This window comes from Mytilus edulis, unplaced genomic scaffold (genome assembly GCF_963676685.1).
Source record: "Mytilus edulis unplaced genomic scaffold, xbMytEdul2.2 SCAFFOLD_751, whole genome shotgun sequence".
Classification (NCBI taxonomy): Eukaryota; Metazoa; Mollusca; class Bivalvia; order Mytilida; family Mytilidae; genus Mytilus; species Mytilus edulis.
In genome coordinates this window covers 2,476-30,128 of record NW_027269077.1, presented here as the reverse complement: position 1 = coordinate 30,128, position 27,653 = coordinate 2,476, and the positions used below count along the sequence as shown (strand labels likewise).

The 27,653-nt window shown below is 32.5% G+C and overlaps 1 protein-coding gene and 1 long non-coding RNA gene across 2 annotated transcripts; both read right to left on the bottom strand.

Annotated features, from left to right (window-relative positions):
* Positions 1 to 378: 378 nt before the first annotated feature.
* On the bottom strand, positions 379 to 23,401 carry LOC139509520 (uncharacterized). Its single transcript, XM_071296181.1, has 12 exons — positions 23,365 to 23,401; positions 18,497 to 18,632; positions 14,264 to 14,362; positions 11,770 to 13,491; positions 10,523 to 10,579; positions 9,696 to 9,776; positions 9,176 to 9,303; positions 8,485 to 8,557; positions 6,336 to 6,409; positions 2,904 to 2,985; positions 1,945 to 2,034; positions 379 to 1,128 (listed from the first exon to the last, which is right to left on the bottom strand). Exons 2-12 carry the CDS (start codon positions 18,630 to 18,632, stop codon positions 965 to 967), a joined length of 2,706 nt encoding a protein of 901 aa, XP_071152282.1. The 5' UTR covers positions 23,365 to 23,401; the 3' UTR covers positions 379 to 964.
* On the bottom strand, positions 21,960 to 22,953 carry LOC139509522 (uncharacterized). Its single transcript, XR_011661734.1, has 2 exons — positions 22,665 to 22,953; positions 21,960 to 22,308 (listed from the first exon to the last, which is right to left on the bottom strand). It is a non-coding gene; the product is annotated as an uncharacterized lncRNA (long non-coding RNA).
* Positions 23,402 to 27,653: the final 4,252 nt, after the last annotated feature.

Here is a 27,653-nt window from a genome sequence, read left to right as displayed (position 1 = left end):
AAACATCATATGTTTCAATGCTATTTATTGTGTGAACCCCTGAGGGTTCACGCATATTTATTAGTTAGAAATATGGTCTATGGAGGAATATTCGGAAACTTTTTTTTTGTTCATTCGGAACATTTTTTCTTCTTATCTGTATAATATATAGCATCCTGCAATTAAGAGCACCTCCATACGGGGTATTCAATATATTTAAAACATGGCAATAAAGAACTTTACACTGATTGCTTACCGACTTATATGCTATATGATAATAAAATATATAGTTGAAAATCTATATAGAAAAAAAACTGAAATAGCTATCCATACGTATAATTTTTAAAGAATAATAATGATTCAAAACATGGACACATGTACCTCAGTCTTCCAAACATTCATCAATTCATTTAGAAATAATTAATGAGGCATTGCGAACTGGTCAACTTAGTATGATACAATGTACATTAATTAATGTTCCTTATGACCGATCATCAATAGGCAACTCTCCTATCAGCAAGCGGGAGATTTCCCAATTTCGGCATTTAAGCAGGAGGGTTGGCAGGTATGTGCTCTATGTTCATCATATTAAGGCTCAGTGTAAAATACCGCCAAATTTAATACATACCCATTTTTAAATGAGCATAGAGCATAACATGAAGAAATAATTTCTTAATTTAATTGTACTGTCAAATAGAAAACAATTTCCAGGCAGGTCTGAAACTTGCCATCCCATGGCACCTTAGAATTATAAAATACATGACCAAATGATTGATTTAATAAAATAATTTATTGCAAACAAGCCTTTCATAAGGCCAATTAAAATTAATTGATAGATTTTCATCCCTGCCCACCCTAATTTCTTTTTATTTGGAAAATTATGATTTCCAGATTTTGTTCATTTTGGTATATATTAGTGTAAGTGTTACTTGATTACTTGATCTGACATATTTCTAATGAGCATAACTTTCATTAAATTGCATAACTATAAAAAAAAAAAATTATTACTTACAGCATCAATATAACTGAGCTCCCTTTCAAGTTTTCTTTTTCTTTCTTTCTTTTCATTCATAACTTTCACCTTTATAACGTCAACATTACAAGTTATATCAGGATATTTTGCCTTGAAATTGTCAATTTCAGTTGCATCTGAAACCCAAAAAAAAATGAAGTTTTTTGCTTTCATCTAAACTTAAGCAGTAAGAGCACACTGCATAAGTGAAATTGTTAAATAGGTGAAATCTACGTTGTCAAGTAATCTTCAGACTAAAGGACAACTTATTGTTGGATTACTGTCAAACTTGTCTGAAAATTTCATCACAGATAGATCATGATCGACACATTTATCACTTTAACTCCCTTTCACTTTTGCTCTCACTGTTGAAGTTTTTGAGATAAAAGCCAAGGCCTTCTTTTGTCTTCTATGTTCTATTTTTAGTCATTGCAGCCCGATGATGTATGTTGGTTGATGAATCAAATCCTTCAAATACAATTTAAAAACAAAACACCATAAGGAACATCCAATTAAAGTTTGGAAGTTTTTGACCCAGTAGTTTCAGAGAAATAGATTTTTGAAAAAGTAATAGACTTGCAAAAAGAATGAAAAATCTAAACATTAAAAGGGCAATAAATAATTAAGGAGTCAATTGACAAATTTGGTCATTGAAACAATTTTGAAGATCTGACTTTGCTGAACATTTCTGAACCCTGTTAGATTTGCTCTAAATGCTTTACTTTTTTCAGATATATCGTTGTCTACAATAATTATAGTCCCAATGATGGGATTTCTTTATGTGAAAACTGTTCGATTAAAGTTTCAAGATCATGTACAAATGACTTTAAATTTAGGGCTTTTCTGACCCAAATTTAGTTATCCTTTGAAATATATTCTAGATATTATCTTAACTTTTTGTAATGTAGGAATGGAAACTGCAGGAAGCAGTTTATATTGTCTATACACCTTACCTGGACTTGGCTTCTGTGCAGAATCTGTTATATAATCTTGAAAATATTGTCTAACTTTTTCAGTATCCATTTGCTTCCATATGTTTCTCTCTTTAAAGAAAGCAGAAGCAAGTAATTAAGTAGTTAACAATGTCACAGTTGCTTCTTGAAACTAAAAACAGATATGTGAACGGCTTTGAGATTATCTTTTTTTTCAGTAAAAGATACCATGTTAATTATAACAAGGAAGTTATGTGAAAAGGAGAGGTGCTAAACGATAATTTTACACATAAAATGTTACCGACTTGTCATGCATAATAAAGTTACAAATATTTTTTATATAGAGATAAGACAGTTGTTTTTTTCATTTACAAAGGTTTTACACTAGTCATTTTTGGCACTCTTTATAGATTCCTGTTCAGCGTGAGCCAGGACTGTATCTTGATCTATAATGGATTTTTACAAATTATGACTTGGATAAAAAGTTGTCTCATTGGCACACATACCACATCTTATTATAGCTATAAGTTTCCACTTAACAAGAGACAAGTTTTTTTCAAATATCTATATAGACCTTATCATATGATTGAACCTTAAATAAATTTGTTTGAATGAGTTTTGCATGTGTAAATCTTTTAGGAAAGATTTATCATCACTTTCATTTAAAATAATGCTTAATATATCAGTCATGCTGCTCACGGGGAACCTTTCACTTTTGTTAGAATTTTATTTGTTATAATTAACTCCTTTAGCTAATTTTAGTCACTGCTATATCTAGTGCTTTTACATTGGCCCTTTGTATCTTTTGTCTTTTTATCAGTTGTTGTTTGAGTCTAGCCCTTCTAGATGATTCTAAATCTGTTCTTATTTCGCAGTGGTGTCTTGCCTTTGGAACGGTGAGCTAAAAACAGTTTACATGACTCAGGAGTATGAAAATAAATCACAAAATTAAAAGACTGATTAATACATTGTTTACTTACTATCTTCCATCAGCTTGTTTCTGGTGAGGCCTTCCAAATCTCTCCCATTTTTGTTATCATTTTCTCTTTTCATTATCTGCAGCTGAAATAGGTAACATATTTTGACAAAGTTATTAATGTAAAATAATAATAAAGATCTGTGCTATTAGGGCATAATACAGTCCTTTTAGCTTGTCTTTTTGTTTTTAATGATTTTTTTTCAACAATAAATTTACATATTATTTCCAAAATATAATCAGAAATTATGTAAAAAACAAAAGGGTACTTAGTTCATAAATATATATAAAAAAAAAGTCACCATAGTTTCATCATAACCTGCTGATAGCATTTTTGATCTTTAGTAAAACTAGAGGCTCTAAAGAGCCTGTGTCGCTCACCTTGGGCTATGTGCATATTCAACAAACAACACAGATGGATTCATGACAAAATTGTGTTTTGGTGTTGATGATGTGTTTGTAGATCTTACTTTACTGAACAATCTTGCTACTTAAAATTATCTCTATCTATAATGCACTTGGCCCAAAAGTGACTGGAAAATATTTTGTAACAAGAATGTGTCAATAGTACACGGAAGCCCCACTTGCACTATCATTTTCTGTGTTTAGTGGACCGTGAAATTGGGATAAAAACTCTAATTTGGCATTTAAATTAAAAAAAAAATCATATAACAGGAAACATGTATACTAAGTTTCAAGTTTATCGGACTTCAACTTCATCAAAAACTACCTTGACCAAAAACTTTAACCTGAAGTTTGCACTATCATTTTCTATGTTCAGTAAACCATGAAATTGGGGTCAAAACACTAATTTGGCATTAAAATTAGAAAGATCATATATCATAGGGCACATGTGTACTGAGTTTCAAGTTGATTGGACTTCATCAACTTCATCAAAAACTAACTTGAACAAAAACTTAAACCTGAACAGACGGAAGGATGAACGGACGGAAGGATGAACGAACGAACACACAGACCAGAAAACATAATGCCCCTTTTCTATCCTAGATGGGGCACAAAAATTTACAAACATTTACAAAATTTATGAAAATTGTTAAAAATTGACTATAAAGGGGAATAACTCCTTAAGGGGTCAATTGACCACTTTCGTCATGTTGACTTATTTGTAGCTCTTACTTAAATGTGAAAAATGGTTAAAAATTGACTATAAAGGGCAATAACTCCTAAAGGGGTCAACTGATCATTTCGGTCGTGTTGACTTATTTGTAAATCTTACTTTGCTGAACATTATTGCTGTTTACAGTATATCTCTATCTATAATAATATTCAAGATAATAACAAAAAACAGTAAAATTTCCTTTAAATTACCAATTTAGGGGCAGCAACCCAACAACGGGTTGTCTGATTCATCTGAAAATTTCAGGACAGATAGATCTTGACCTGATCAACCATTTAACCTCATGTCAGATTTGCTCTAAATGCTTTAGTTTTTGAGTTATAAGCCAAAAACTGCATTTTACCCCAATGTTCTATTTTTAGCCATGGCGGCCATCTTGGTTGGTTGGCCGGGTCACCGAACACATTTTTTAAACTAGATACCCCAATAATGATTGTGGTCAAGTTTAGTTAAATTTGGCCCAGTTGTTTTAGAGGAGAAGATTTTTGTAAAAGTTAACGACGCCAGACGACGGATAGACGCTGGACGCCAAGTGAAGGGAAAAGCTCACTTGGCCCTTTGGGCCAGGTGAGCTAAAAACAGTAAAATTTCCATAAAATACCAATTCAGGGGGAGCAACCCAACAACTGGTTGTCTGATTCATCTGAAAATTTCAGGGCAGATAGATCTTGACCTGATAAACAATTTTACCCTGTCATGGCGGCCAGCTTGGTTGGTTGGTCAAGTCATCGGACACATTTTTTAAACTAGATACCCCCATGATGATTGTGGACAAGTTTGGATTAATTTGGCCCAGTAGTTTCAGAGGAGAAGATTTTTGTAAAAGATTACTAAGATTTACGAACTAGAGGCTCTAAAGAGCCTGTGTCGCTCACCTAAGTATATGTGAGTATTTAAGAAAGGAAGCAGATGGATTCATGATAAAATTGTGTTTTAGTGATGGTGATGTGTTTGTACATCTTACTTTACTGAACATTCTTGCAATTTACAATGATCTCTATCTATAATGAACTTGGCCCAGTAGTTTCAGTGGAAAATGTTAGTAAAAAATTTACAAATTTTATGAAAATTGTTAAAAATTGACTATAAAGGACAATAACTCCTTAGGGGGTCAATTGACCATTTCGGTCATGTTCACCTATTTGTAAATCTTACTTTGCTGAACATTATTGCTGTTTACAGTTTATCTCTATCTATAATAATATTCAAGATAATAACCAAAAACAGCAAAATTTCCAATTCAGGGGCAGCAACCCAGCAATGGGTTGTCCGATTCATCTGAAAATTTCAGGGCAGATAAATCTTGACCTGATAAACAATTTTACCCCCCCCCCCCCCCCCCCCCCCCCCCACCATGTCAGATTTGCTCTAAATGCTTTGGTTTTTGAATCATAAGCCAAAAACTGCATTTTACCCCTACGTTCTATTTTTAACTGTGGCGGCCATCTAGGTTAGATGGCCGGGTCACGTGACACATTTTTTAAACTAGAAACCCCAAAGCTGATTGTTGTCAAGTCTGGATTAATTTGGCCCAGTAGTTTCAGAGGAGAAGATTTTTTTTAAAAATTACTAAGATTTACCAAAAATGGTTAAAAATTGTCTATAAAAGGCAATAACTCCTAAAGGGGTCAACTGACCATTTCGGTCATGTTGACTTATTTGTAAATCTTACTTTGCTGAACATTATTGCTGTTTACAGTTTATCTCTATCTATAATAATATTCAAGATAATAACCAATAAGAATGTGTCCAAAGTACACAGATGCCCCACTCACACTATCCTTTACCATGTTCCATGGACCGTGAAATTGGGTAATAATCTAATATGGCATTAAAATTAGAAAGATTATACTATAGGGAACATATGTACTAAGTTTCAAGTTGATTGGACTTCAATTTTATCAAAAACTACCTTGACCAAAAACTTTAACCTGAAACTCCAACTTTTATTTTCTATGTTCAGTGGACCGTGAAATTGGGGTCAAAAGTCTAATTTGGCCCAGTTGTTTCAGAGGAGAAGATTTTTGTAAAAGTTAACGACGACAGACGACGGACGACAACGGATGACGACAGACGCCGGACGCAAACTGATGGGAAAAGCTCACTTAGCCCTTTGGGCCAGGAGAGCTAAAAAGGGCATAAAATATCCAACATAATGATTTCTTGTAAGCTTATAACTAATATGGTCTCATTGAGATCATAAATAGAATATATATTGATATGAAAGAGTATGATTTATTTGCCACTAGTTAAATATTAAATAAATATAATTGACCCACAACTAATTAAAATACTCACTAGTTTTGTTCTTCTTGCTTCTCCATCTTTTAAAAGGATGTCTTCATTCAGTTCTATCAGAGGAATCTTTTCAACTTTTTTTTTAAATAGTAAGAATGAGATAAACATGACAATAAATGGTATGTAAACCTAACATGTAAAGTAGCTTTTTTACTTTGTTAAAGTGTTCTTTGAGCTTGATACATTTAATATCCTTTTTAGAATTGTATATGCACTGAATATAATCGGGCATAATATTGTGGATTTCTTGGGACAATTCATTTTTAGATTTAATCATCCCAGTGTGTGTTTGAAGTTTTCTTTGTTTGTTAAAATAATAATAAACAAACATTTCTATAACATTCAATCAAGTCAAACCACTGTGCAGGCCAGTTCATTCTGTTAATTCTGTTCCAAGGTACAAACTCTTCGGAGGACTATGCACAATGGACAGGGGCAGTGTCATCTGTGGTGACTGTAAATTTTGATAAATTTTGTCATGATCAATACCAGGTTTTAAAATATGATTTTAAATGAATACTTTATTTCCAGCACCTGTTAGATTTGAGCTTGATCTTGTCAGTGATTTATTGTATCAGGTAATTGTAGTTTATTTTTATATGCAATTTGTTGTCGTTGACTGAAAATGGCACATATCTATCTATCTCCATATTTTCACACGCAGTCAGAAGTTTTGTTTAAGGGCAACCTGAAACTATTCCTGGCCACTAAAATTTTGAGTTGGCCATTAAATTTTCATGTCTGGTGGTCAATTGGCAACTTCATTTCAGAAGCTACTTTGAGGGCTGCGCCTCCCTGGAGGAGGGAAGAATCTCAGAAAAAAAATCAAATAGCCTTGCAAGGCGTCATAATTATTTGGACTTGGATTATAATGTATTCCCTATTTGATTTAATCTTCATATCCATTTTTAATTATTTCGATTCTGATTAGGACAATAAAGGTAATTTGTATGTCAACAAGTATAAGTGCAAAGCGTTTGTGTAGGCTCTTGTATGACCCACCTCCCTTTTTTGGCAAACGGCTGGCACTGTGGTTTTTCAGATGGAGAACAGCCAGCATGAAAGGTTGTCGTATCTAGGTCAAATATGTCAATTTCAGAATGCAACCCTTTAGTCATAATGAATGGAATTAGTAACATCATGTGCACCATTTAAGAGTTTGGAAGTGTTTTAAGTTAATGAAATATATTAAGTGCATGACAATTTGATAAAATTCACAATTCTACAGTAGTCAATATACCCATGTGCAACAATTTAAAAAAAAAATCTAGAGCATATGTTTGTTCACAAAGCAAAAGAAACACCTCATACTAAAATTTAAAACAAGAATGTGTACAAAGAACACAAATACCCCATCCGCACTATCATTTTCTATGGACCTTGAAAATGGGATAAAATCTCTAATTTGTCATTAAAATAAGAATGATCATATCATAGGAAACATGTTAAATAAGTTTCAAGTTGATTGGAATTCAACTACCTTGACCAAAAACTTTTGCCTGAAATTGGATGATTCGATGGGTGAACGAAAGCAGACCAGAAAACATAATGCCCATAAATGGGACATAAAAATAGCAAATCTCCGATACAAGTGTATATTTTTACATTAACAATGTAATTAATGAGTTTTAAATTTGCTCTACCTTTGGCCTTCAGAATTTTGCTCTTTTGATCAAACCATCATGCAATTTAACACCACCTTAAAATGACTTCAAAATTTCCACTAGTTATATCAATTTCTCAGTAAATCTTCTGAATATTTCGTCTGCAAACTTTGGCTAAATTCTTCTGTTCAAACATGTGTGAACATTTGAAAACAAGTTGTGTGCTCTATTGCACATGTCTGGGTTATTATAAGCATAATAGTCCCAGCACGTGTTTACTGAATCATTTTGAATGCCCCCTTTGGCGTGATTCTAAATATACAAAACTCTAAACATAAATACAGAATGTTGTTTAAATTCATTTTCTTACTTTGTTTTTACTTTTTAAAACAGGACAATTTAAAAATCTGAGTTGTTCCTTTTAATGTAAAAACAAAACGGTTAAGTCTTGGAAGGGAGTCAATGGTAAAAGTCTACAGATTGCCTGACAGCACTTGTATCCCAAAAACCTTTTACTACTTATCATAAGGTAAAACTAAACTTACTCTCATTCTCTGAATTGTCTTTTGATCCATCAACTTCTGGTTCTGTAAGTTTTTTGTTTTTAACTGGTTGCTTCTGAAATATGTACAGTAGCAATAAGGATGAACAAGTGAAATTGTGAGCAGTACCCCATAACCACTGAAATCCTTGTAATGTAGCTCCTGAGAAAGAAGCGACAAAAAACATTCATGTGACAACTGACGGATGGACCACATCATATTTTAACACATGGTATTGCCACATTGATTATGATACATATATTCAAAGAGCATATTGTTCTGAGGTTGAAGAAGAAGCATTTATATTTAACATGAATATCACATGATATCATGTGGCTTTATATACAACATTAATACCATGTGATGAAAGTTTATATCACATTGTGCTCATAACTGAATACTATGTTTCTACTCCTTTCTCATACTACTCACATGGTGTGGAGAACATTAATATCACATGATTCCTATATTAAAATCATGTTGGAAATTAATTGTCTGGCTTAAATTCAATTATTCCAAAAAAAATAAGACATTAAAGGCTTTAGAATGATTCAATTATTAATATGATGCAATCAATTAGGCAGTTAGTACCTGAGTAACAGAAGTGGAGGCAAAGTATTGAAATAGCTCACTAAATATTACAATGTTGGTGTCTTATGCTTTGCAAGACCATATACACAGCAATTATACTTACAATATCAACTAGGTCATAATCATCAAGCTCCAACTTTCTTTTACATCCTTTGTTCTTGTTCAAAACTGAATCTGAATTAAGCTCTTCGTCTGGATGTGGTTCAATGTGATATTCTAAGTCAGTATTATCTTTAAAAAAATAAAGCATAAGGTGAATTGATATTATCATGTACACTAAATAAACTGTTGACACAAAGATATGTTTCACATATGTAACGTCTGACAAAATGGGCCAAAAGCCGTTAAATGTTATTTTGACTTTGATGTTGCAAAGTTAACATCGACAAACTGAAGCACCTTCAAAGTATTCATTCTTTTTCTAAAAACAATATTACTTTATTGAAGAAGCTATTAACATAACAATGTGTTTAATAAACTGTATCATTTCAAGCCTTAAGTCATACCCATGCACTCTCCTTGTTTCATTGAAAGTCTTTATTCAAATGTTAGACTACAGTTCTTCCTTTATTTTATCATTATTCACTATATATTCAACTCTATATCTTTTTTGTAGTACCTACTTGACTCTGAAACATGATCAACCAAACTTTGAGGAATATCTAAGGAGGTATTGCTACTGTTTATACTGTCCACAGCTTCAGCTGAAAAATTAAAATATTACAACAATTTTAAAATAATTGTAACAGGTTGCTGTTTCCAAATCTCCCAAACAATGCTCCAATAATTTGTCATTATCCCATGGTTGCCTGTTATTGGGAAAAGTCCATTAAAAGTTGGTTATTATAGCTGACTATGCGGTATAGGCTTTGCTCATTGTTGAAGGCCGTAAGGTGACCTATAGTTGTTAATGTCTGTGTCATTTTGGTGTTTTGTGGATAGTTGTCTCATTGGCAATCATACCACATCTTCTTTTTTATAGTGGTCTAGTAAATTGATATGATTAAGTGACGAATAGTGATTGCTCGTATGGCATTCACTTCTTCTTCAAATGATGAACAGGAATTTATATGGCTAAGGGTGGGGATCTTGACTGTTTACAAGGTTTCAACTAGAGGCTCCATTAGGAACCTGTATCATATATAAATACACATAGATAAAGACTTGTAGACAGAAATGTACCAATGACATGACAGATTCTATGACCTGTGAGCCAAGGTTATTAAACTAAGGTTTCAACTTCCTCAGGCAAAGTTGAACTTAGATAGATTTGGCTTTTATTTCGTATTTCAAATGTTTGGCTTTGAGCCTTCCTGATGAAGGTAAATCCAGAAAAGCACACTTTGGATGCATAAAAATTAATAAACATGTTGTTTTCAATTTTTTAGTATACTCCCGTCCATCAGAGTTTGAATACAAAAATCAAAGGAGAATTACAGAAAAATCTTACCTGTATAAATTTTACAGGGACTTGAACTGGTGTCTTGATGCTGTCTCAGGGCAAGTGCTGAAAATATTCAATACCATGTCTTAAATTCATCTGTGGAATTTAATTATGATAATAAAAAGAGACATCATCATGATCATAATTCTGTTCTGTAATTGAAAACAAAAAGATACCAAATTTAAACCAAAGTCCAAGGGACAATGATGTAAAATTCAAATGTCACCATATGGCCTTCAACAATAAACAAATCCATGTATAGTTAACTATAAAAGGCCTGTTGCATGGCATGCAAAAATATGAAATCATATAAAACAAGATGAAAATCATAACAGATACTTATAATATATTTGAGGCCTTATTTGTTTTAATATTGCTATGTATGCTTCGATTCCATTCAGTGGTTCTCTTAAAGGAGACATTTGTATTTATTTCCCATAGGGTCCTATGTCAAACTGTCCCCAACTGGCGGCCATCTTGGTTGATGGATCCGCTACATGGAAACAACACTTAGTCAGCACCTCATAAGAAACATTCATGCTATGTTTGGTTTATTTCATTTAGTGGTTCTCTAAAAGAAGACATTTGTATGTATTACTATTTCCCATAGGGTCCTATGTTAAACTGTCACCAACTGGCGGCCCTCTTGGATGATGGATCGGCTACATAGTAACAACACTTAGTCAGCACCTCATAAGAAACATTCATGCTATGTTTGGTTTCATTCTATTTAGTGGTTCTCTAAAAGAAGACATGTGTATGCATTTCCCATAGGGTCCTATGTTAAACTAAGTCCCCCACTGGCGGCCATCTTGGATGATGGATCAGCTACAAAGTAACAACACTTGGTCAGCACCTCATTTGGAACATTCATGCCATATTTGGTTCCATTTCACTAGGTGGTTCTCTAAAAGAAGTTCAAAATTATAACCGATTGTTGGTTGGTTGCTGTCAACCGATAGTAATAGATAATAGGTTAATAATTTCAACTGATTATCCAACACTACATATTAGGCCTTACCGAACATACTCTTTAAATCTAAATTCTTTGTCAAGTTCTGGAACATATTTGACTAGCTTCATCGTAGGGATGAAATTTTTATTTCTTTATCCTTTTTTTTCCAATCTGTTGTAGAACTTTGGAATAATAAGATTTTATACCTTTGATTAATGCTCAGTATTAATTAACAGGTATAACTGTTTAATTTAAAAAAAAGAAATGAGATATTATAATTTAAGACAAAATATTTTACCATTATCTATGTCTTTTAGGTGTTTGCCAACTTTCACAATCTCCATAACAGCTAAAGGAGCTTGGTAGGTTTGTTTGTTCATTTCCTCGGAATGACCCATATGTGTGTAGAAATAATGGCGCTCATTCTCTGGTATGTCCTTTGCAGCCATTTCAGTGCTGGTATAATGTCTAATTAAGGTGGCATTGATCTTCTTTGCCTCATCTTCTCTTATACCAGCATCACTTGCAACACGTTGCATAGCTGTGTAGCCGTTTACATATTCCAAAGAATTTTGAGTGTTAGCAAACACATACATGTTATTGGACAAAACTTCACCTTGCTGTCTAAGGTCATCATCATCTAATAAAACAGTTGCCGCCATTGTTTCTGGAGTGAACAAAACTGGTACCAGTTTATTCATCCCTTTGCCAGCCTCGTAGGCAATCTTCAATTCTTGTTGTAGCACATATGGATCATTCCTCCATTTTTTATTTACCCAATTGTCTTCAACAGCATCTTTGAATTCTGATCTTAGAAGTCTGCATGCTTCTCCACCACGCCGTCCATTAAACATTGTCAAGCGACATACCACAAGATTCCTCAACTTAACGAAGTCTGACCGTGTCCAGATTTTATATTCATTGTACATTTCTACTATTTTTTTAATGCTTTCAATGGTGTATTGTCTGATGGTAAACAATAAATCCTCATCTGGAATTCGATGTGGTTTCCTTAAATTAACCTGACGATTTTTTCTTATATTGAATAAAGCATCAGAAAAATATAAATTTTTGGTGGTTTCAAAAATATGCAAAAATTTTGTGACCTCCTCTGCTTTATCATCTGCAAATTTACTGAGATGTTCGGCCCTCAAAATCTCTGCTGACTTTTTTAAAACATAGTATAATGCATATTTTAGTCCATGTTTTAACTTGAAAGATGTCTCCCCATATTGATCACCTACTTCCGTATATTTACATACTGCCTCTTGCAGATCTTTGAAAAATATTCTATTAAACATATCAGCAGCAGTGTTTAAAAGTAAAGGATGATCCTTCTTGACTTCTTCTTTAAAAAAGTTATATGCGTGAGCTAACCTCCTCATGTCATTCATCACACTCTTTCTGACTTGGGATAATTGGTCTACTTTTGTCCTATTTTTTAACCACAGTATACTTCCAACTTTTTTTACCAAATTATCAGATTGACAGATTTTACCAATGTCATCTTTGGTGAATTTTGTCAAGATGTTTTTGACAAAACTTTCAGATACATCATTATCTTTGTTCAAAAATTGCGCTGGAATGGCATTTATCTGTTTTGATGATCCTCCCTGGCATGTGGCTCTGTGTCTTGACATAGCTTTTTTGGTTAATATGGCATTGCAGTTATCACACATAACCTGCACAGAATCCTTTTGAGAAATTCTTTCCCTTTCAAGGACTGCATGACTATCTTTGCCAAGTTTTTCAATGTTGTTTAAATGAATTCCCTCTTTCTTAAATTGTGAAAACATTTTATTTTTTGTTCTTGGGGAAAACTTTAGGGCTGCCTTTACTCTGTCTTCTTCTTTATGTACCAGCTGTATGTGCCTACTAAGCTGAAGGCAATATTTGTCGCAAAATATGCAATACCGTGCTGGTTTAGTATTAGATTGGTTGCTTACAGTTGATGTTGCCTTGCTGTTTTTCTTATTACATAAAGTTGTTGATGCAGCTGCCTTTTTTCCTTTCTTTATTTCTGAAATTGGAGACAAGATACATAAATAATCGTTCCTGTCCTGTATTGCTTTTTGATTGCGTCAAGGCAACACAAAAATTAATGATGATTGTAATTTAAATAAAAGAACAGAGTTTCAATTCCCAGCTTTGCATTTATGTCATATATCAAAGGGGTATAACTCTTTTGAAAAGAGTCAATCCTGAACCATTATAAAACTTGTCAAAGTATTGCTGATATTAACCTATAGTATAAGTTTTATAAAAATCTTGCAACAATTGTACTATGAGAGTGCTAATTAGACCTGACAGACGCCAGGTATTTTCATGTTCCCCACAACACCCTACACAGAAGACAATTAACATAATTTATTGACTAATACCAGATTGGTTTCATTTCATTCAATTGTTCTCTAAAAGTAAAGATGTGTATGTATTGTCTATAGGGTCCTGTGCCAAGTGAATTAAGTCCTCACTGGTTCCCATCTTGGATAAGGGACCAGCTGCAAAGGACAAACACTTGGTCAGCACCTTTTAAGGAACATTCATGCTATGTTTGGTTCCATTCCATTCAGTGGTTCTCTAGGAGAAGTTCAAAATGTAAAAAGTTTCATTCCACTTAATACTTTTCAAAATGTAAAAAGTTTCATTCCACTTAATACTTTTCAAAATGTAAAAGGTTTCATTCCACTTAATACTTTTCAAAATGTAAAAAGTTTATGATGTTGAAACTCTGGATTGTTGGTAAGAACATATTGAGCAGATGCAAACATACAACACTTTCATTTACTAACCTTTCAGATGTTTCTGCATATGATCAAGAAAATCTTGAAGATCTGTAAATTCATTACCACAAATAGCACATGGATATCTTACATTTCCCACATTGTCACCTGTAATTATATTTATTTGTTATGATCAATAAACATATATATTCTACATAGCTGGATATTTACAACTGTGTAATTTTTAAATATGTACTACTCAAGTTTGTACATTTTGATCAGGCTGGATTTATCTTACAGTCTACCCAACTTATTTGCACTATACCAGGGTTTCCAACAAAAATTCAAGCAAGCTGTACATTTTATATCTGATCCGTATTCAATTCTCTTAAGACTAAGTAACACAAAGGCAAATATGGTAATCAGTTGGTCAACCCAATGATTGACAATAATCAAAGCGCTGTAAGTGCTGAAGGCAATTAACCAAAAACCAATGCAAACGTAATTATGAAAAGTTGTGGCAATGTTGCTTCAACATTAAACATTCATATATAGTACAATTCATATATCAATGTATATTTTTTTATGGTGAGTCTGCAGTGGTACATGTTTGCAATGACTTCAGTTGTTCTACTTGGTAGTTAACATTGGTTTTAGTTGACTGCTAGTAGTACAAATTGACCTGGTACAAACATGTAATAGTATGAATGGACTGGTTTCCCTGGAAAGAAAACTGAGTTTGTGTTCTATAGTACAAAAGTTATGAGACACGAATCAGACAAATGTTTACTACTTCAGGCCAATATAACTAATTATATAAAAGTATAGGGGGAGTCCCTGGGGTCACCCTACCCCCCCTGTTTGAGAACTTTGAAAATAATTCAGTTATGTTCAGTTACACATAGATCATGCAGCTTGGTCAATTGATTCCAAAACAAAGATTTGTATGTTTTTTTCGAGTTCTAGAAGACAAGGCTTCACTTTATATTCATGTTTTGTATTTCCTAAAATACTTTTAATAAGTATTTACGATTTCTACCGATGCAGTTATAACGTGCCCTTTTGTAATTTTCATGCCATAAATTAAAAAAGGAAACCCCATTTAAACTGGGTTGGTTTTACACCAGAAAACAGGGACGTTCCCTGTAAGCAGGGAATACATGTATCCCACACTTCCTGACTTGTGCCCAACCTGTTCAAAGACAAAGTAGATAGATTTTAAAGCACGAGTCTGACCATTTTTAATCAAAGTCTTTAAGATTTTATCCTTTAAATAGGAACAGATGTTAGACACAAAGCAAATCAAGATGCACTCAGCAGGTTGAAAGATGCTTCAGTTTTTTTTTTATTTTCAAAAAAGATCACCCTTGTACACAAACAAATCGTGTGGCAAAGCATTTTGTTTGTTTTCCTTGATTCCGAATCATGTAGACGCTTCAATGCAAACATACCTTGACTACAGCATCAGAAAGATATTACCAATAACCAACATATCAAAAAAAAATTGTGGACAAGAATGGCCAATAAAATTTTTCGGGTCGCAGTGATTTTACGGGGTCGGTCGGGTGAGGGGAAACAAACAATATTTTATTTTTGGCCTTGCAGTAATATGTTAACACTTTAAAAGCATCTCACATGCATTATCATCATTTATTACTGATAAAGAAAGTTTATACTGTGACCATGAACATATATATTGTTAGATATACTGTTCCCAGCTGTCACATTGTACTGGATTTTGAAATTAAAATTTGTCAAAAAGTAGTTTTGAGTTTCTGTATATAAAATATTTTCTGCTTTTTCTTTCTTTTACATATATCTTTTGGTTTACAATTCTAGTGTTTATATTCATTTTCCATGCATAGGTGTAAATTAGATGTATTTTTTCCCTGTTTGGATTTTTTTGTAGCTGATCGCCAAAACCCTGATTTACCTTATCGGCTTCCGGAATCGGATCCAATATTGCAAAATTTTGTCTTCACGGCAGCCATTGTTATTGTGTTTACAATGTTGTTTTTGTCAATCAGATACGATTTTACTCGAATTTACACATTATTTGTCGGCAATTTTCTGTATAATGCTAGCGGTTGAACAAAATGAACATCTCTGTCATAAATAATAATGATAAAAATAAGTTTTTATATCGTTTATTTGGAGACTTTGGTGAAAAAGTTTGCAAAGTTATTTCTTATTTTCTTACAAGTGAAAGGTGACTACGTCGGGGGTAGCTAGAAACCAACTGTGCAAGTTAAAATTACGCTTGCAAAAACGAAAGATCACTGACCTCGGACCACCACTTATTTGCACCCCTGCCTCCAAATTGAAAAGATTCGAAAATTTCGTCTTCTAATTTGAAATTGCCGCCAACAGCATAAACAGTAGAACTTATCATATAATAGACTACTGACCTAGTTATACTACGTATTGATGACAAACAATATTCCTACGACTTTTGTCATTTGGGAAATCTAAACTACTTGTCTTAAGTGATTTTCGTCGATTAAATATTTCATACAATTGTTCTTTTGACTTCTTAGCCAAAAGCATAATAAACTACACAAGAATTTCTAATGAGCACTACTTCCTATGTGTAACTTCAAAACTTTTGGATGATTTGACAATCATTTAAGGTTTTTCTGGTCATATTTTTTGTAATCCAGAATAAAAAGTATTAAAAAAGTGTTCAATTAGTTATATATAACATAGAAGCCAGCTAGATAATAACAATGGCAAGTATTTCAGCATTTATTGGGTAGAACATAAATCTAGGGTCCTCACATATTATGCAGCTTAACTGCATAAAAAACTAAAGGCTCTTAAGAGCCTGTGTTGCTCACCTTGGTATATAAACTTGGCCAAGTAGTTACAGTGAAAATTGTTAAAAATTGACTATAAATGGCAATAACTTCTTAGGGGGTCAATTGACCATTTTGGTCTTTTGAATTATTTTTAGGTCTTTTTTTGCTGTACATTATTACTGTTTACAGTTTATCTCTATCTATAATAATATTCAAGATAATAACCAAAACAGGCCAAATTTCCTTAAAATTACCAACTCAGGGGCAGCAACCTAACAACGGGTTGTCTGATTCATCTGTAAATTTCAAGGCAGATAGATCTTGACCTTATAAATAATTTTACACCATGTCAGAATTGCTCTAAATGCTTTGGTTTTTGAGATATAAGCCAAAAACTGCATTTTACCCCTATGTTCTATTTTTAGCCATGGTGGCCATCTTTGTTGGTTGGCCGGGTCACTGGACACATTTTTTAAACTAGATACTCTAATGATGATTGTAGCGAAGTTTGATGTAATTTGGCCCAGTAGTTTCAGAGGAGAAGATTTTTGTAAAAGTTCACAAATGACGACGATGCTGGACGCAAAGTGATGAGAAAAGCTCACTTAGTTGGGCCAGGTGAGCTAAAAAGGTGAAACAATTCAAACCAGAAAACCAATACTTTTAATTGCAGTTTATTGAGCCCTTGATGTTTAGCTTTATGTATTTGATAACTACAACTAAATTTATCCAGGTTGTATCAAGTTTATATTACATCGTCAATTTTTTTCATGCTACCTAAGCTATATGTACAGGCCTCTACAATAACTTGTTTTCAACTTGTCCTGTAGGACAAGTACATACCACAATTTACTTGTCCAAATGAAATTGTTACTTGTCCAAAAAATTTCTATTAAAAATAACCCAGAATTTTATGTATTTCTTTTGAATGACGGTATTTATTATAAGCAACAGAATGAGGTAGCAAAATGAGGTACTGATTTGTCTTGGTCCCGAAATGTCTCCTGCCTTGTCAAACTGTCTATCAATCATGTCTACTAAATTTGTCTCATACGTTGCCAAATTGTCTATTAAACTTGTAGCTGAATCTTTCGAGGTGACGAACTTACTGTCCTGTAAAGTTACCTTATCTACAAAGCGCATCATTGATTCGGATTAATAAGACTGGTTTCCTAGAATAGTATACTTTTTACCTGTTAAAAAGTACTTGACTAAGAACCAGTTAAAAATTATCTACTGCAAGTAAACATGTTGAAGAAAAGGTTTTGCATTTGAATGAACAGAATCCAGAAACATGTCAAATTAATATTTGTTTTCTTGTTTTTTGTTTATAATTACTTTGTTCATCAAAATTGGATTAAATATATTTTCTGCAGAATAATTGCACTTGTCCCAACGGTCAAGCTTGATACAGCTTTTACTTGTCCGACCTTTTTTCCCTCTGGTACTGGACAATCAGACAAGCGTTATTGTCGAGGCCTGATGTATAAAACAATAGAAGTACCTAATGCAGAAGTAGTGTCTTCTAAGGTACTCTGTTCATCATCATCACAAATACTTTTGTCCACTGAAATTACGGTCTGTATATGCACATCTTCAGAGCTCCCAGTGTCAGTGGACATCTCACCAAACTGTTCCATCTTGAAAATAAATATTGTTCCTCATTCATTATGTACTAACCTTGTGTTCTGATTCTCAAAACCCTGGTAGCAAATCTCATGTTACAAATTCTGTTAATATGAATTAATAATAGTGTTCTTTATGATCCAGAAGATTAAAAGAGGGAATAAAGAATCACTGAAAAATAGGAAATTTACAGAAAAGGTGGAGCAGCAGGCTATAAAGTTTTGTATAGACATTGGAAAAACGCAAACAGAAACACACAAAATTGTTTAAAGTCTGAAAAACATAGCAAAGTTAGTCGTTCATTGGTATTCAAGTGACACATGTTTGGGGACGGAAGAGACATTTGAAAGACAATGAGCCGGAAGGTATGCCATCTTTCAGGCAATTAAATGCCATACAAGATGAAGTTTTGAAAGTTATCAACATTGACCAGCGACTAACAGTTCGCAAAGATGCAGACAAATGTGACATTTCTTTGGACTCCAACACACCACATTTTAGCAAATGATTTAAATAATTTATGTATTGAGTATGTGACTTCTTACAGCAGAACATTAGATTAAAAAGAATGGAATTGTCAAATCAATTTATTAATTTTTTATCTCTTGAATACATACGATTTCTAGACAGCATATCAACAACCGACGAAAGCTGGTTTTATAACTACAATCCAGAATTTAAACAACAGTCACCAAGACAATGCACTGTCCGACTCTTCTCTAAAAAGTCATCAAGCAATTAATTTACTTGGATTTGAATGTCTGGAAAATCCTCTGTATATAGCCCTGACTTAGCGTCAATGGATTTTAAGGTATTCCACGCATATCTTTTCTCCGTGGACAAAGGTTCGACGATTTACCTATACTAAGACAGGAAGTAATGAACATAATCTTTAAAATGAAAACAGAACCGTTTGAGAACATTTTTGATGACTGGTTAAAAAGATGTAATTAATATGTTGCTTTGAAAGGAGACTATATACGTAGAGAAATGTTGAAATGTTGAGGTTGTGGAAATAAATATAAATATATGTTTGGGTTCTCCAGCTGAGAGTTTCTTATGATTTTTAAATTGATGAAAATATGATTATTTAGGCAGATACTGAAATAAAATTTGTTATAGTTATTGACCAAGCAAGTCGGTATATGGGATTTAATCTGCACGGCTGTGTGACCCTATTTAACCTGAACGATGTAGTTTGGGTTAAAGGGTCACACGAGCCATGCAAATTAAATCCAATATACCGATTTGATTGGCCAATAACTGTTTAAACACATGATGCAATCAATTTACGTGAACCTTTTGGAAATGTGGACGATATTCCACAATCCATGTATCCTATGAAAGTCTCTTGAAGGGTAAAGAAAGGGAGAAATACGACTTTGGAAATTTTTAAATTAATAACTTTTTTTATATTTAGACTTATTCTAAAATTGCGATTAAAAAGTAGATTTTTTTTTTCATTTTTGTTATTAAAATTAATTCCCAATTTTTACTTAATTAGCCATGACGATTAAGACTTTAACAAATTGTGTAATTTGAAATCAGTGTATGAAAAAAAAATCATAATTGAAAGATTAATTGCTTTTGAAATTATTTCCCCGGCTCATTGATATGCTTAGAGAAAGATGAACCGAGAAAGATGTTATATCATCTGAATTTAAAATGTTACATAAACAGAAAATACGTTTCTATTTCCAATCTTTTACTCCCCTAACCCCACAAATTTCTTTTTTATCTACTGTATTAATTTTTAAGACACGTCCATCTAAATGAAGTCTAATTTTTCTCCAGCTAATCCCCCTGTTATGAAACAAACTTAAATATGATCCTCATTAATTTGTTTGAAATCACATTAAGGTTGCTCGAGTGTCTTCCTTCATCTTGGATTTTGAAGAAGCAGATAACTAAAATTGGTCTAGATATTTGATGAAATGTACAAAGGAGTAGGTCCGGTAAGGGCCGATTTTGGCCTCAAATTTTAGGTTCATCTAAAGAAAGATTTTGAACACCTTTTAAACACTTAAGTGTCTATTTCAATTGATTTAATTCGTGTATGTGAAAGATTTTGACTGATTTAGTAATTAAAAACGCTCTGATTTAAGCTTAAATATGAAAAATCTATCAAATATGCCAAAAACCGTCACTTTTCAGATGGTTTTTGTCAAAAATGATATTTGTGCATTGTATTGTCAAAAACAGCTCATATTTATGTAGCAGAAGCATTTTACTTTCCAAAATATAGCTTAAAGATTACATTTTCACAATTTTGTAAAACTGCTATATTTTGGGGACAAAAAGGGGTCTTACTGAACCTACTCCTTTTGAAAGTTGTATATAATTTAAAAGACTTTTGATATAAATATAGAAAATTGTGTGTTTTATCATAACTACAGTTGTAATTTCTCAAAAACACTTTGTTTGTGTTTGATTCGATTTTTTTCAACTTTGCCAAATAAGGGGAGATCACTCAGATAAAGTAATTTTTATAATAGAAAGTGTAATAAATTTACCTATATTGATATGTAGCAAGAAAACAAAATTGATGACCTCATTTTTTCTTTTTCTTATCTGAAAGCATGTTATAAGAGCAATCTTCTCACATTTTATCAGTTCTAATAGTACGTTTTCTTTTTATTACACACAATTTGATTTTCCATGCATAATCTATACACTATCTGACAATTTTGCACAACCTGTAGAGTGAAAAAAAGTCCGGTGACCCATACTTTTATGAGAAAGGTTTAAGCAATAATAATATATTGTTTTGTAGTTACACCAGGACATGTGGACCCCCCCCCCCCTTTTTTTTTTTTTTACAAAAAAACAATATATAATTAAAATAACATTTTGAATTAAAACCAAAAGTATACAGATCTTTAGATTAATATAACAAAGAAGTGTGTAAAGTTTAAAGCAATAATCATAAATCATTTTTGAGATACAGCACAACATGTGTAAACCCCCTCCCCCTCTTTTACAAAATACTCAATAACTCAAAAATGAAAATTTAATCATCACCAAAAAATTCAGATTTTAAGATTATTATAACTAAGAAAGTGTGTAAAGTTTTAAGCCATAATCATAAATCGTGTCTGAGATAAGGTGCAACACATACATGTCAACCTCTGACAATGGGAAATCATGTCATGACATGACATATGTCAAAAAGCGTGTGAAAACGCATGACGTAGATGCGGACTTCTTAATATGAATGTGGTAATGTTGTGAATATAAAAAACAATATATATTCTACTGTGAACTTTTATTGTATTAAACACTGGTCTGTTATGTTGCTTTTAAAGCACCACCACTAGGCACATATTCAAAACAACTGCCAGTTTCAAGTTTAGTTGCATTTATTCGATAACAGCACACAATACAAATGTAACATAGTCAAGTTCTGATCAGAATCCAGTGTCAATTTCTTTATAATTGAAAAGGCTCTCCCACAGTAGGAATTGATATTAGCTTCATCAAGATTTGAAAGAATGTCATAATGTTGGGGTTTTTTTTGGCAATGAAAATGTCATCTATTATCTCTGCCATTGCTCCCACTGCTATTGCCTAGTTAAAACTGAGTAGTTCATCAGAAGAAAGCGGGTACTATGAGAGCTGATCCAACAGTTCTGTGATATTTTTATCCCCATGGCCTGTAGAAATCTGTTGCCGTTTTGGCTAGATTTGAAACTGAAATTGAAAGAGAAAAATGTTTTATAAATTTGATTTCCATTAGATAAACATGTTAAATGCTTATTCAAATAGCTACATTGTATATCTCCTCTCACATGTATTGTTTTTTTATCATTGCAACATAGAATGCACAAATTATGCGTTACTTGTCACTTGATCATTTAAACTCGAACTCAAAAATATAATATATAAATCTTGTACCTTGCCGTACACATCGTTTTGGCTTAACAATCGGCACTTTAGACGATGGTACAGGAGGCCCTGAAAGTGACCTCTTTCTGTGCACATTTCCACTATAAAGTGAATTTTAAAGAAAGTCACAAAATCGTTAAAACTAATCACAAACTACTTACCTTTTACTGTTTGTCATATAGAAAAATAAACAATGTGGCAGCCAAACAATTACTTCGAATTTTTCGGTATTTATCGCCGAATAAGGAAAAAACCCGAGAATAGCAATATCACTAACGACCATAAAATGAAAAGAACGAAAAAGCGTGTAATTGCGTGTAAAGTGGTGAAAAGCGTGTACACGCCATGTGACAAAATCCTTGCATGTAAACCGTTGAAAAAGCGTGTATTACACTCGAATATCATGTCACTTGACATGTATGGTGCAACATGTGAAAAAAACACATCCCTGTTTTAGTTACAAAGTCCTGTAACTCAAAAAGTGTTCATCTTATTTTCACCAAAAAGTATACAGATCATTTGATCATCATAAGAAACAAGTTACATCAAGTTTCATAAAATTTGGATAAATCGTTCGCAAGTTGCAGTGCAACATGTTTACGCCGGACAGACTGATAGACGGACGGATGCCAAACATTTGTATACCATAATACGTCCCATCAAAATTTTGACGGGCATATAAAAATTTGGGCAAGTATCCTGTGATATAAAAATGTCATAACTAACCAAGCAAAAGATAAAATAGAATCTAACCACTAGCAAATAAATTGTTTACAACTTTGAATATACATATTTCAAGATTTGTCTACTTATTATGCTTTAACTACACTTGTTTCATATTCTAAATTCTTTAATACTCACAGACGAATCTATAGATGTTATATCTTCTTGAAATGATGAAACTACAAAACAAATATTTTTGTTTTATTTTCAAAACATTAAAATCGAGAGTGCCCAGGCTGAAATGAAATGTCTTGCCTACTTTATGATCATAAAAAAAATTAATTCTCATTAAATCTAAGAGAACAAGAATGTGTCCATTTGAACACAGATGCCCAAATCAACCTATCATTTTCTATGTTAAGTAGACCTAAAATTGGGGTCACAACTCTAATTTGGCAGTGAAATTAGAAAGATCATATCACAAGGAACATGTGTACTAAGTTTCAAGTTGATTGAACTTCAACTCATCAAGAACTACATTGTCCAAAAACTTTAAACTAAAGCGGGCATACGAACGAACAGACAAACAAACGGACATACAGACAAGAAAACATTATGCTCATAAATAGCCATTAATATTGGGCATAAAAAATGTATGTATTTAATGAAAATTATTATTGCACACCACTTGAAACATTTCCACAGAGCCATCTCCTATTAGTCAAGTTATTTAAAAAAAAAAGATCAACAGTGCCTAATAGATATAGGAAGATGTGGTGTGAGTGCCAATGAGACAACTCTCCATCCAAATAACAATTTAAAAAAAAGTAAACCATTAGAGGTCAATGTACGGCCTTCAAAACGGAGCCTTAGCTCAAACCGAACAAGAAGCTATAAAGGGCCCAAAAATTACTAACCATTCAAACGGAAAAACCAATGGTCTAATCTATAAAAAAAAAACCCAGAGAAACGAGAAACATGTATGAACACCATACTTAAGCTTAAAGAAGTTCTGAATTTGGATTGTAATTGAATATTTGACACAGCACTGACTTTTGAACCAAATATAGTTGATAGACCAACTGCCTAAGAAAGAACAAGGTACAATAAGGCCTGTTTTCAAACAAAATTTGAAAAATGAGAAATAGGGGGGGCCAAAAACAGGACTTATCTTACTTTGTCCTTTAAGATAGAAACTGGACAATAAAAAACTTAATTTTACCTAAATCACTAATCTATAAAATGAGATTGATAATGACAATAACAACTGTACTTTTATGAATTTCTATGCCATTTGATAGCAACATTTCTGATTATTTGTATTACAATATACCTTTTCCAGTCAGGAGAACATTTTCCCACATACATTCTGAAGTCATTCAAATCTTTTTGAGACATATCAAATTCTAGCGTTGTTCCAGACAAAACATTTTCAGCCATCTGAAATAAAAGTCATGTTTAGAGCTGTTCCTTTAAAACATACATACTTTATATAAATAAGGATGTTAGTTGTCTTGTTTGAATTGCTTTACATTGTCATTTTAGGGCCTTTTATAGCTGATTATGTGGTATTGGCTTTGATAATTGTCGAAGGGCCTTACCGTGACCAATAGTTTTTAATATCTGTGTCATTTGAGCCTCTTGTGGAGAGTTGTCCCATTGACAATCATACCACATTTTTTTTATGGTACTAAGGGTAGGCACTTGGAAAAAGATGTTAAAAACCTAGAGCCATTATTTTACAATTTCACTTACCACCTTTTTATCATTACAAATTGCAACTAAGATGGCCATTGTTATAATATAGTTCGTTGTGTTACATTTTAATGTTGTGTTTCCGTTGTGACGTTTGTTTTCTCTTTTTTTTTAGTGTGAATTCACATTACTATAAGACGTGTCACGGTACTTTTCTATCCCAAATTCATGTATTTGGTTTTGATGTTATATTTGTTATTCTCATATGATTTTGTCTAAGGCTTAATCCGTTTCTGTGTGTGTGTTTTACATTTAAATGTTGTGTCTTTGTTCTCCTCTTATATTAAATGCCTTTCCCTCAGTTTTAGTTTGTTACCCGATTTTGTTTTTTGTCCATGGATTATGAGTTTTGAACAGCGGTATACTACTGTTGCCTTTATTTCTCATTGGCACTTATACCTAATATTTATTTAAGCTGGATAACTTGATGTGCTTTCTTTAAAAAATTGACAGGGTCATTTACACTTTCATTCGATTTAAGTAAGAATTATTTTTTTCAAAATCCTGGTAAAAACTATAATAAATCTCAGACTTTTGACAGTAATAATGTAGTTTTAACAATGATTTTTATTCTGTATTTTCCAATTTCTAGAAAAGCACAATAATTCATTGTTCCTTATATATAAATTCTATTGCTTAATAAAATATATGGTTGACAATGGCTTGTTAAATTTATCCCAATATGTGTAAAATCTTTCTATGAAATTTCAGTTATCTGAGTTGAAAGCTGTAAGAGTAGTTGATTGAACACCTCACTTTTTTGCTTTCTTTCCAGCTTTTCCCCCGATTTAAGAGGTTAACTGACCACCATGTAAGACTATTTTTCTCTAAACTTCCTGTGTCAATTATAATTCAATTTGATTTTGGAGATAGAACAGTTCAGTTATGACAAAAACCTGTAAAATGTAGAAATCTGGTATTATAGATAAGTAGGGAGATATACCACCTGGAATTTTTTACAATGGTACAAGATAAACGATACCATAAAGTTCCTGTGATGGTTACCCGATCTTTATCCTATATGCTTCACATTTTGTGATCAAGATATCTATTTTAAAACTATTATAGTTTGAACATTAAATTTTACATATTCAAGTTTTTGCACTAGAATGGGAAATTAAAATCATTTTGATTTTAGTAAAGCAGGAATTCAAGTGTTTACAGATTCAAATAAATAATAAGTTGTCCCCTAATAGAAATTGTTTTTGCAATGAGCTATTAATTGACACCCGAATCTTTCCTATATATTGCTCCTTATTCTATTAAGGGACTATGTTGCAAATACTTGGATGCTTTCTCTTTGGGGCTCGAACCAAACGCTGAAAAAATGCTGTGCAAATGAAATCATCTGTTTTACACTAATCAGAGATCAGTAAAGACATGTTAAACGATTCTTGCTTAGAAGTATAAACAGAATAAACACAGGTTTAGGACAAAGCTGTTGAACTTGGTTTTTCATTTTATATAAGCATGCACTATTTTCAATCATGAAAATGGGTCCTACTTTGTAGAATTTTATTGCAAACCAAATAAAACTTTTCCACGGATTAATCTTCTAATTTTCACTCTATTTAAACTTTTGTCCCATTCAATAGATACAAAAGCTATTGTTCTCTGTGTAGTTTTAATTCACAGGACCATTAATTCTGCTTAGAAAAATCTATCACTCTGATATCATTTAACCCCATTAAAAAATCATCTTCTAAATACATGTTTTAAATTAAAATAAACTGCATGTGATGTTTAATATTTTCAATATCAATAATATTTTCTCAATCTGTTCATACTGACAATAAATTGACCAATAGCAGATGACACTGTGGTTAAGTTTCATTTGATTCTCAATTGGACATAGCTGTGACCATTGAATCTCAAATTATATGATCTAATAATTTTAGAGAGAATTAGGTAGACATGTTGTTTAATCAAAAAAAAAAAAATTCATCCAAATTTAAACATAAAACTTACTTTCAGAACGTACAAGCCACACGATATGTCATCCTCTTGTTTAGAATGGAGGAGACTGCCTATATTCCATTGTGTGGTAGCAATGTCCACTAAACCTAGTTTAGACCTCTCTTTTAAAAAAAACTGGAAAATATAAAAAATTAACATTCAAATTACTTCTTTTCAACATCAACTTTCTTTATAATTTTAATTACAGTATGTACTAAAATAAATTGTATAAATTATCTTTCTTAAATTCTTTTTTTTGTAAATTCATTAGGGTGTAAAAGTGTTGACTGAAGTTCATTTGGTATGAAGCATATGGAAGCACTTCATTCTTAAAATGTGTACACGGTCAACACTTTTAAAACCCTATGAATAATGATGAAATTACAAAAAGAAGTTTTCAATACTTATAACTACATTTTTTCGCAATGTTCATGAAAACCAGTGCTTAGCTTTTGCGCCAATTGGCATTTCATTTGCACCACAAACCATATTTCATTTGCTCCAATAAGAAAAAAGTGAAATCACAAAAATACTGAACTTAGAGGAAAATCAATTCCAAAAGTTCATAATCACATGGCAAAATCAAATAACAAAACGTATCAAAAACGAATGGACAAGAACTGTCATATTCCTGATTTGGTAAAGGCATTTTCAAATGTAGAAAATGGTGGATTAAACCTGGTTCTTTAGCGCTAACCTTCTCACTTTAATGACAGTCTCATCAAATTCCGTTATATTTACATTGACACCTTTCATTTACGTCAATAATACAGGTA

Excerpts from the sequence above, each read along its gene's own strand:
- LOC139509520 (XM_071296181.1), bottom strand. The coding sequence starts at position 18,632 with ATGGAACAGTTTGGTGAGATGTCCACTGACACTGGGAGCTCTGAAGAT. Across the intron at positions 8,558-9,175 it reads ATTATGACCTAGTTGATATT|AAGCAACCAGTTAAAAACAA; the intron begins GTAAGTATAATT and ends TACATATTTCAG. Across the intron at positions 1,129-1,944 it reads TGCACAGAAGCCAAGTCCAG|ATGCAACTGAAATTGACAAT; the intron begins GTAAGGTGTATA and ends TTTGGGTTTCAG.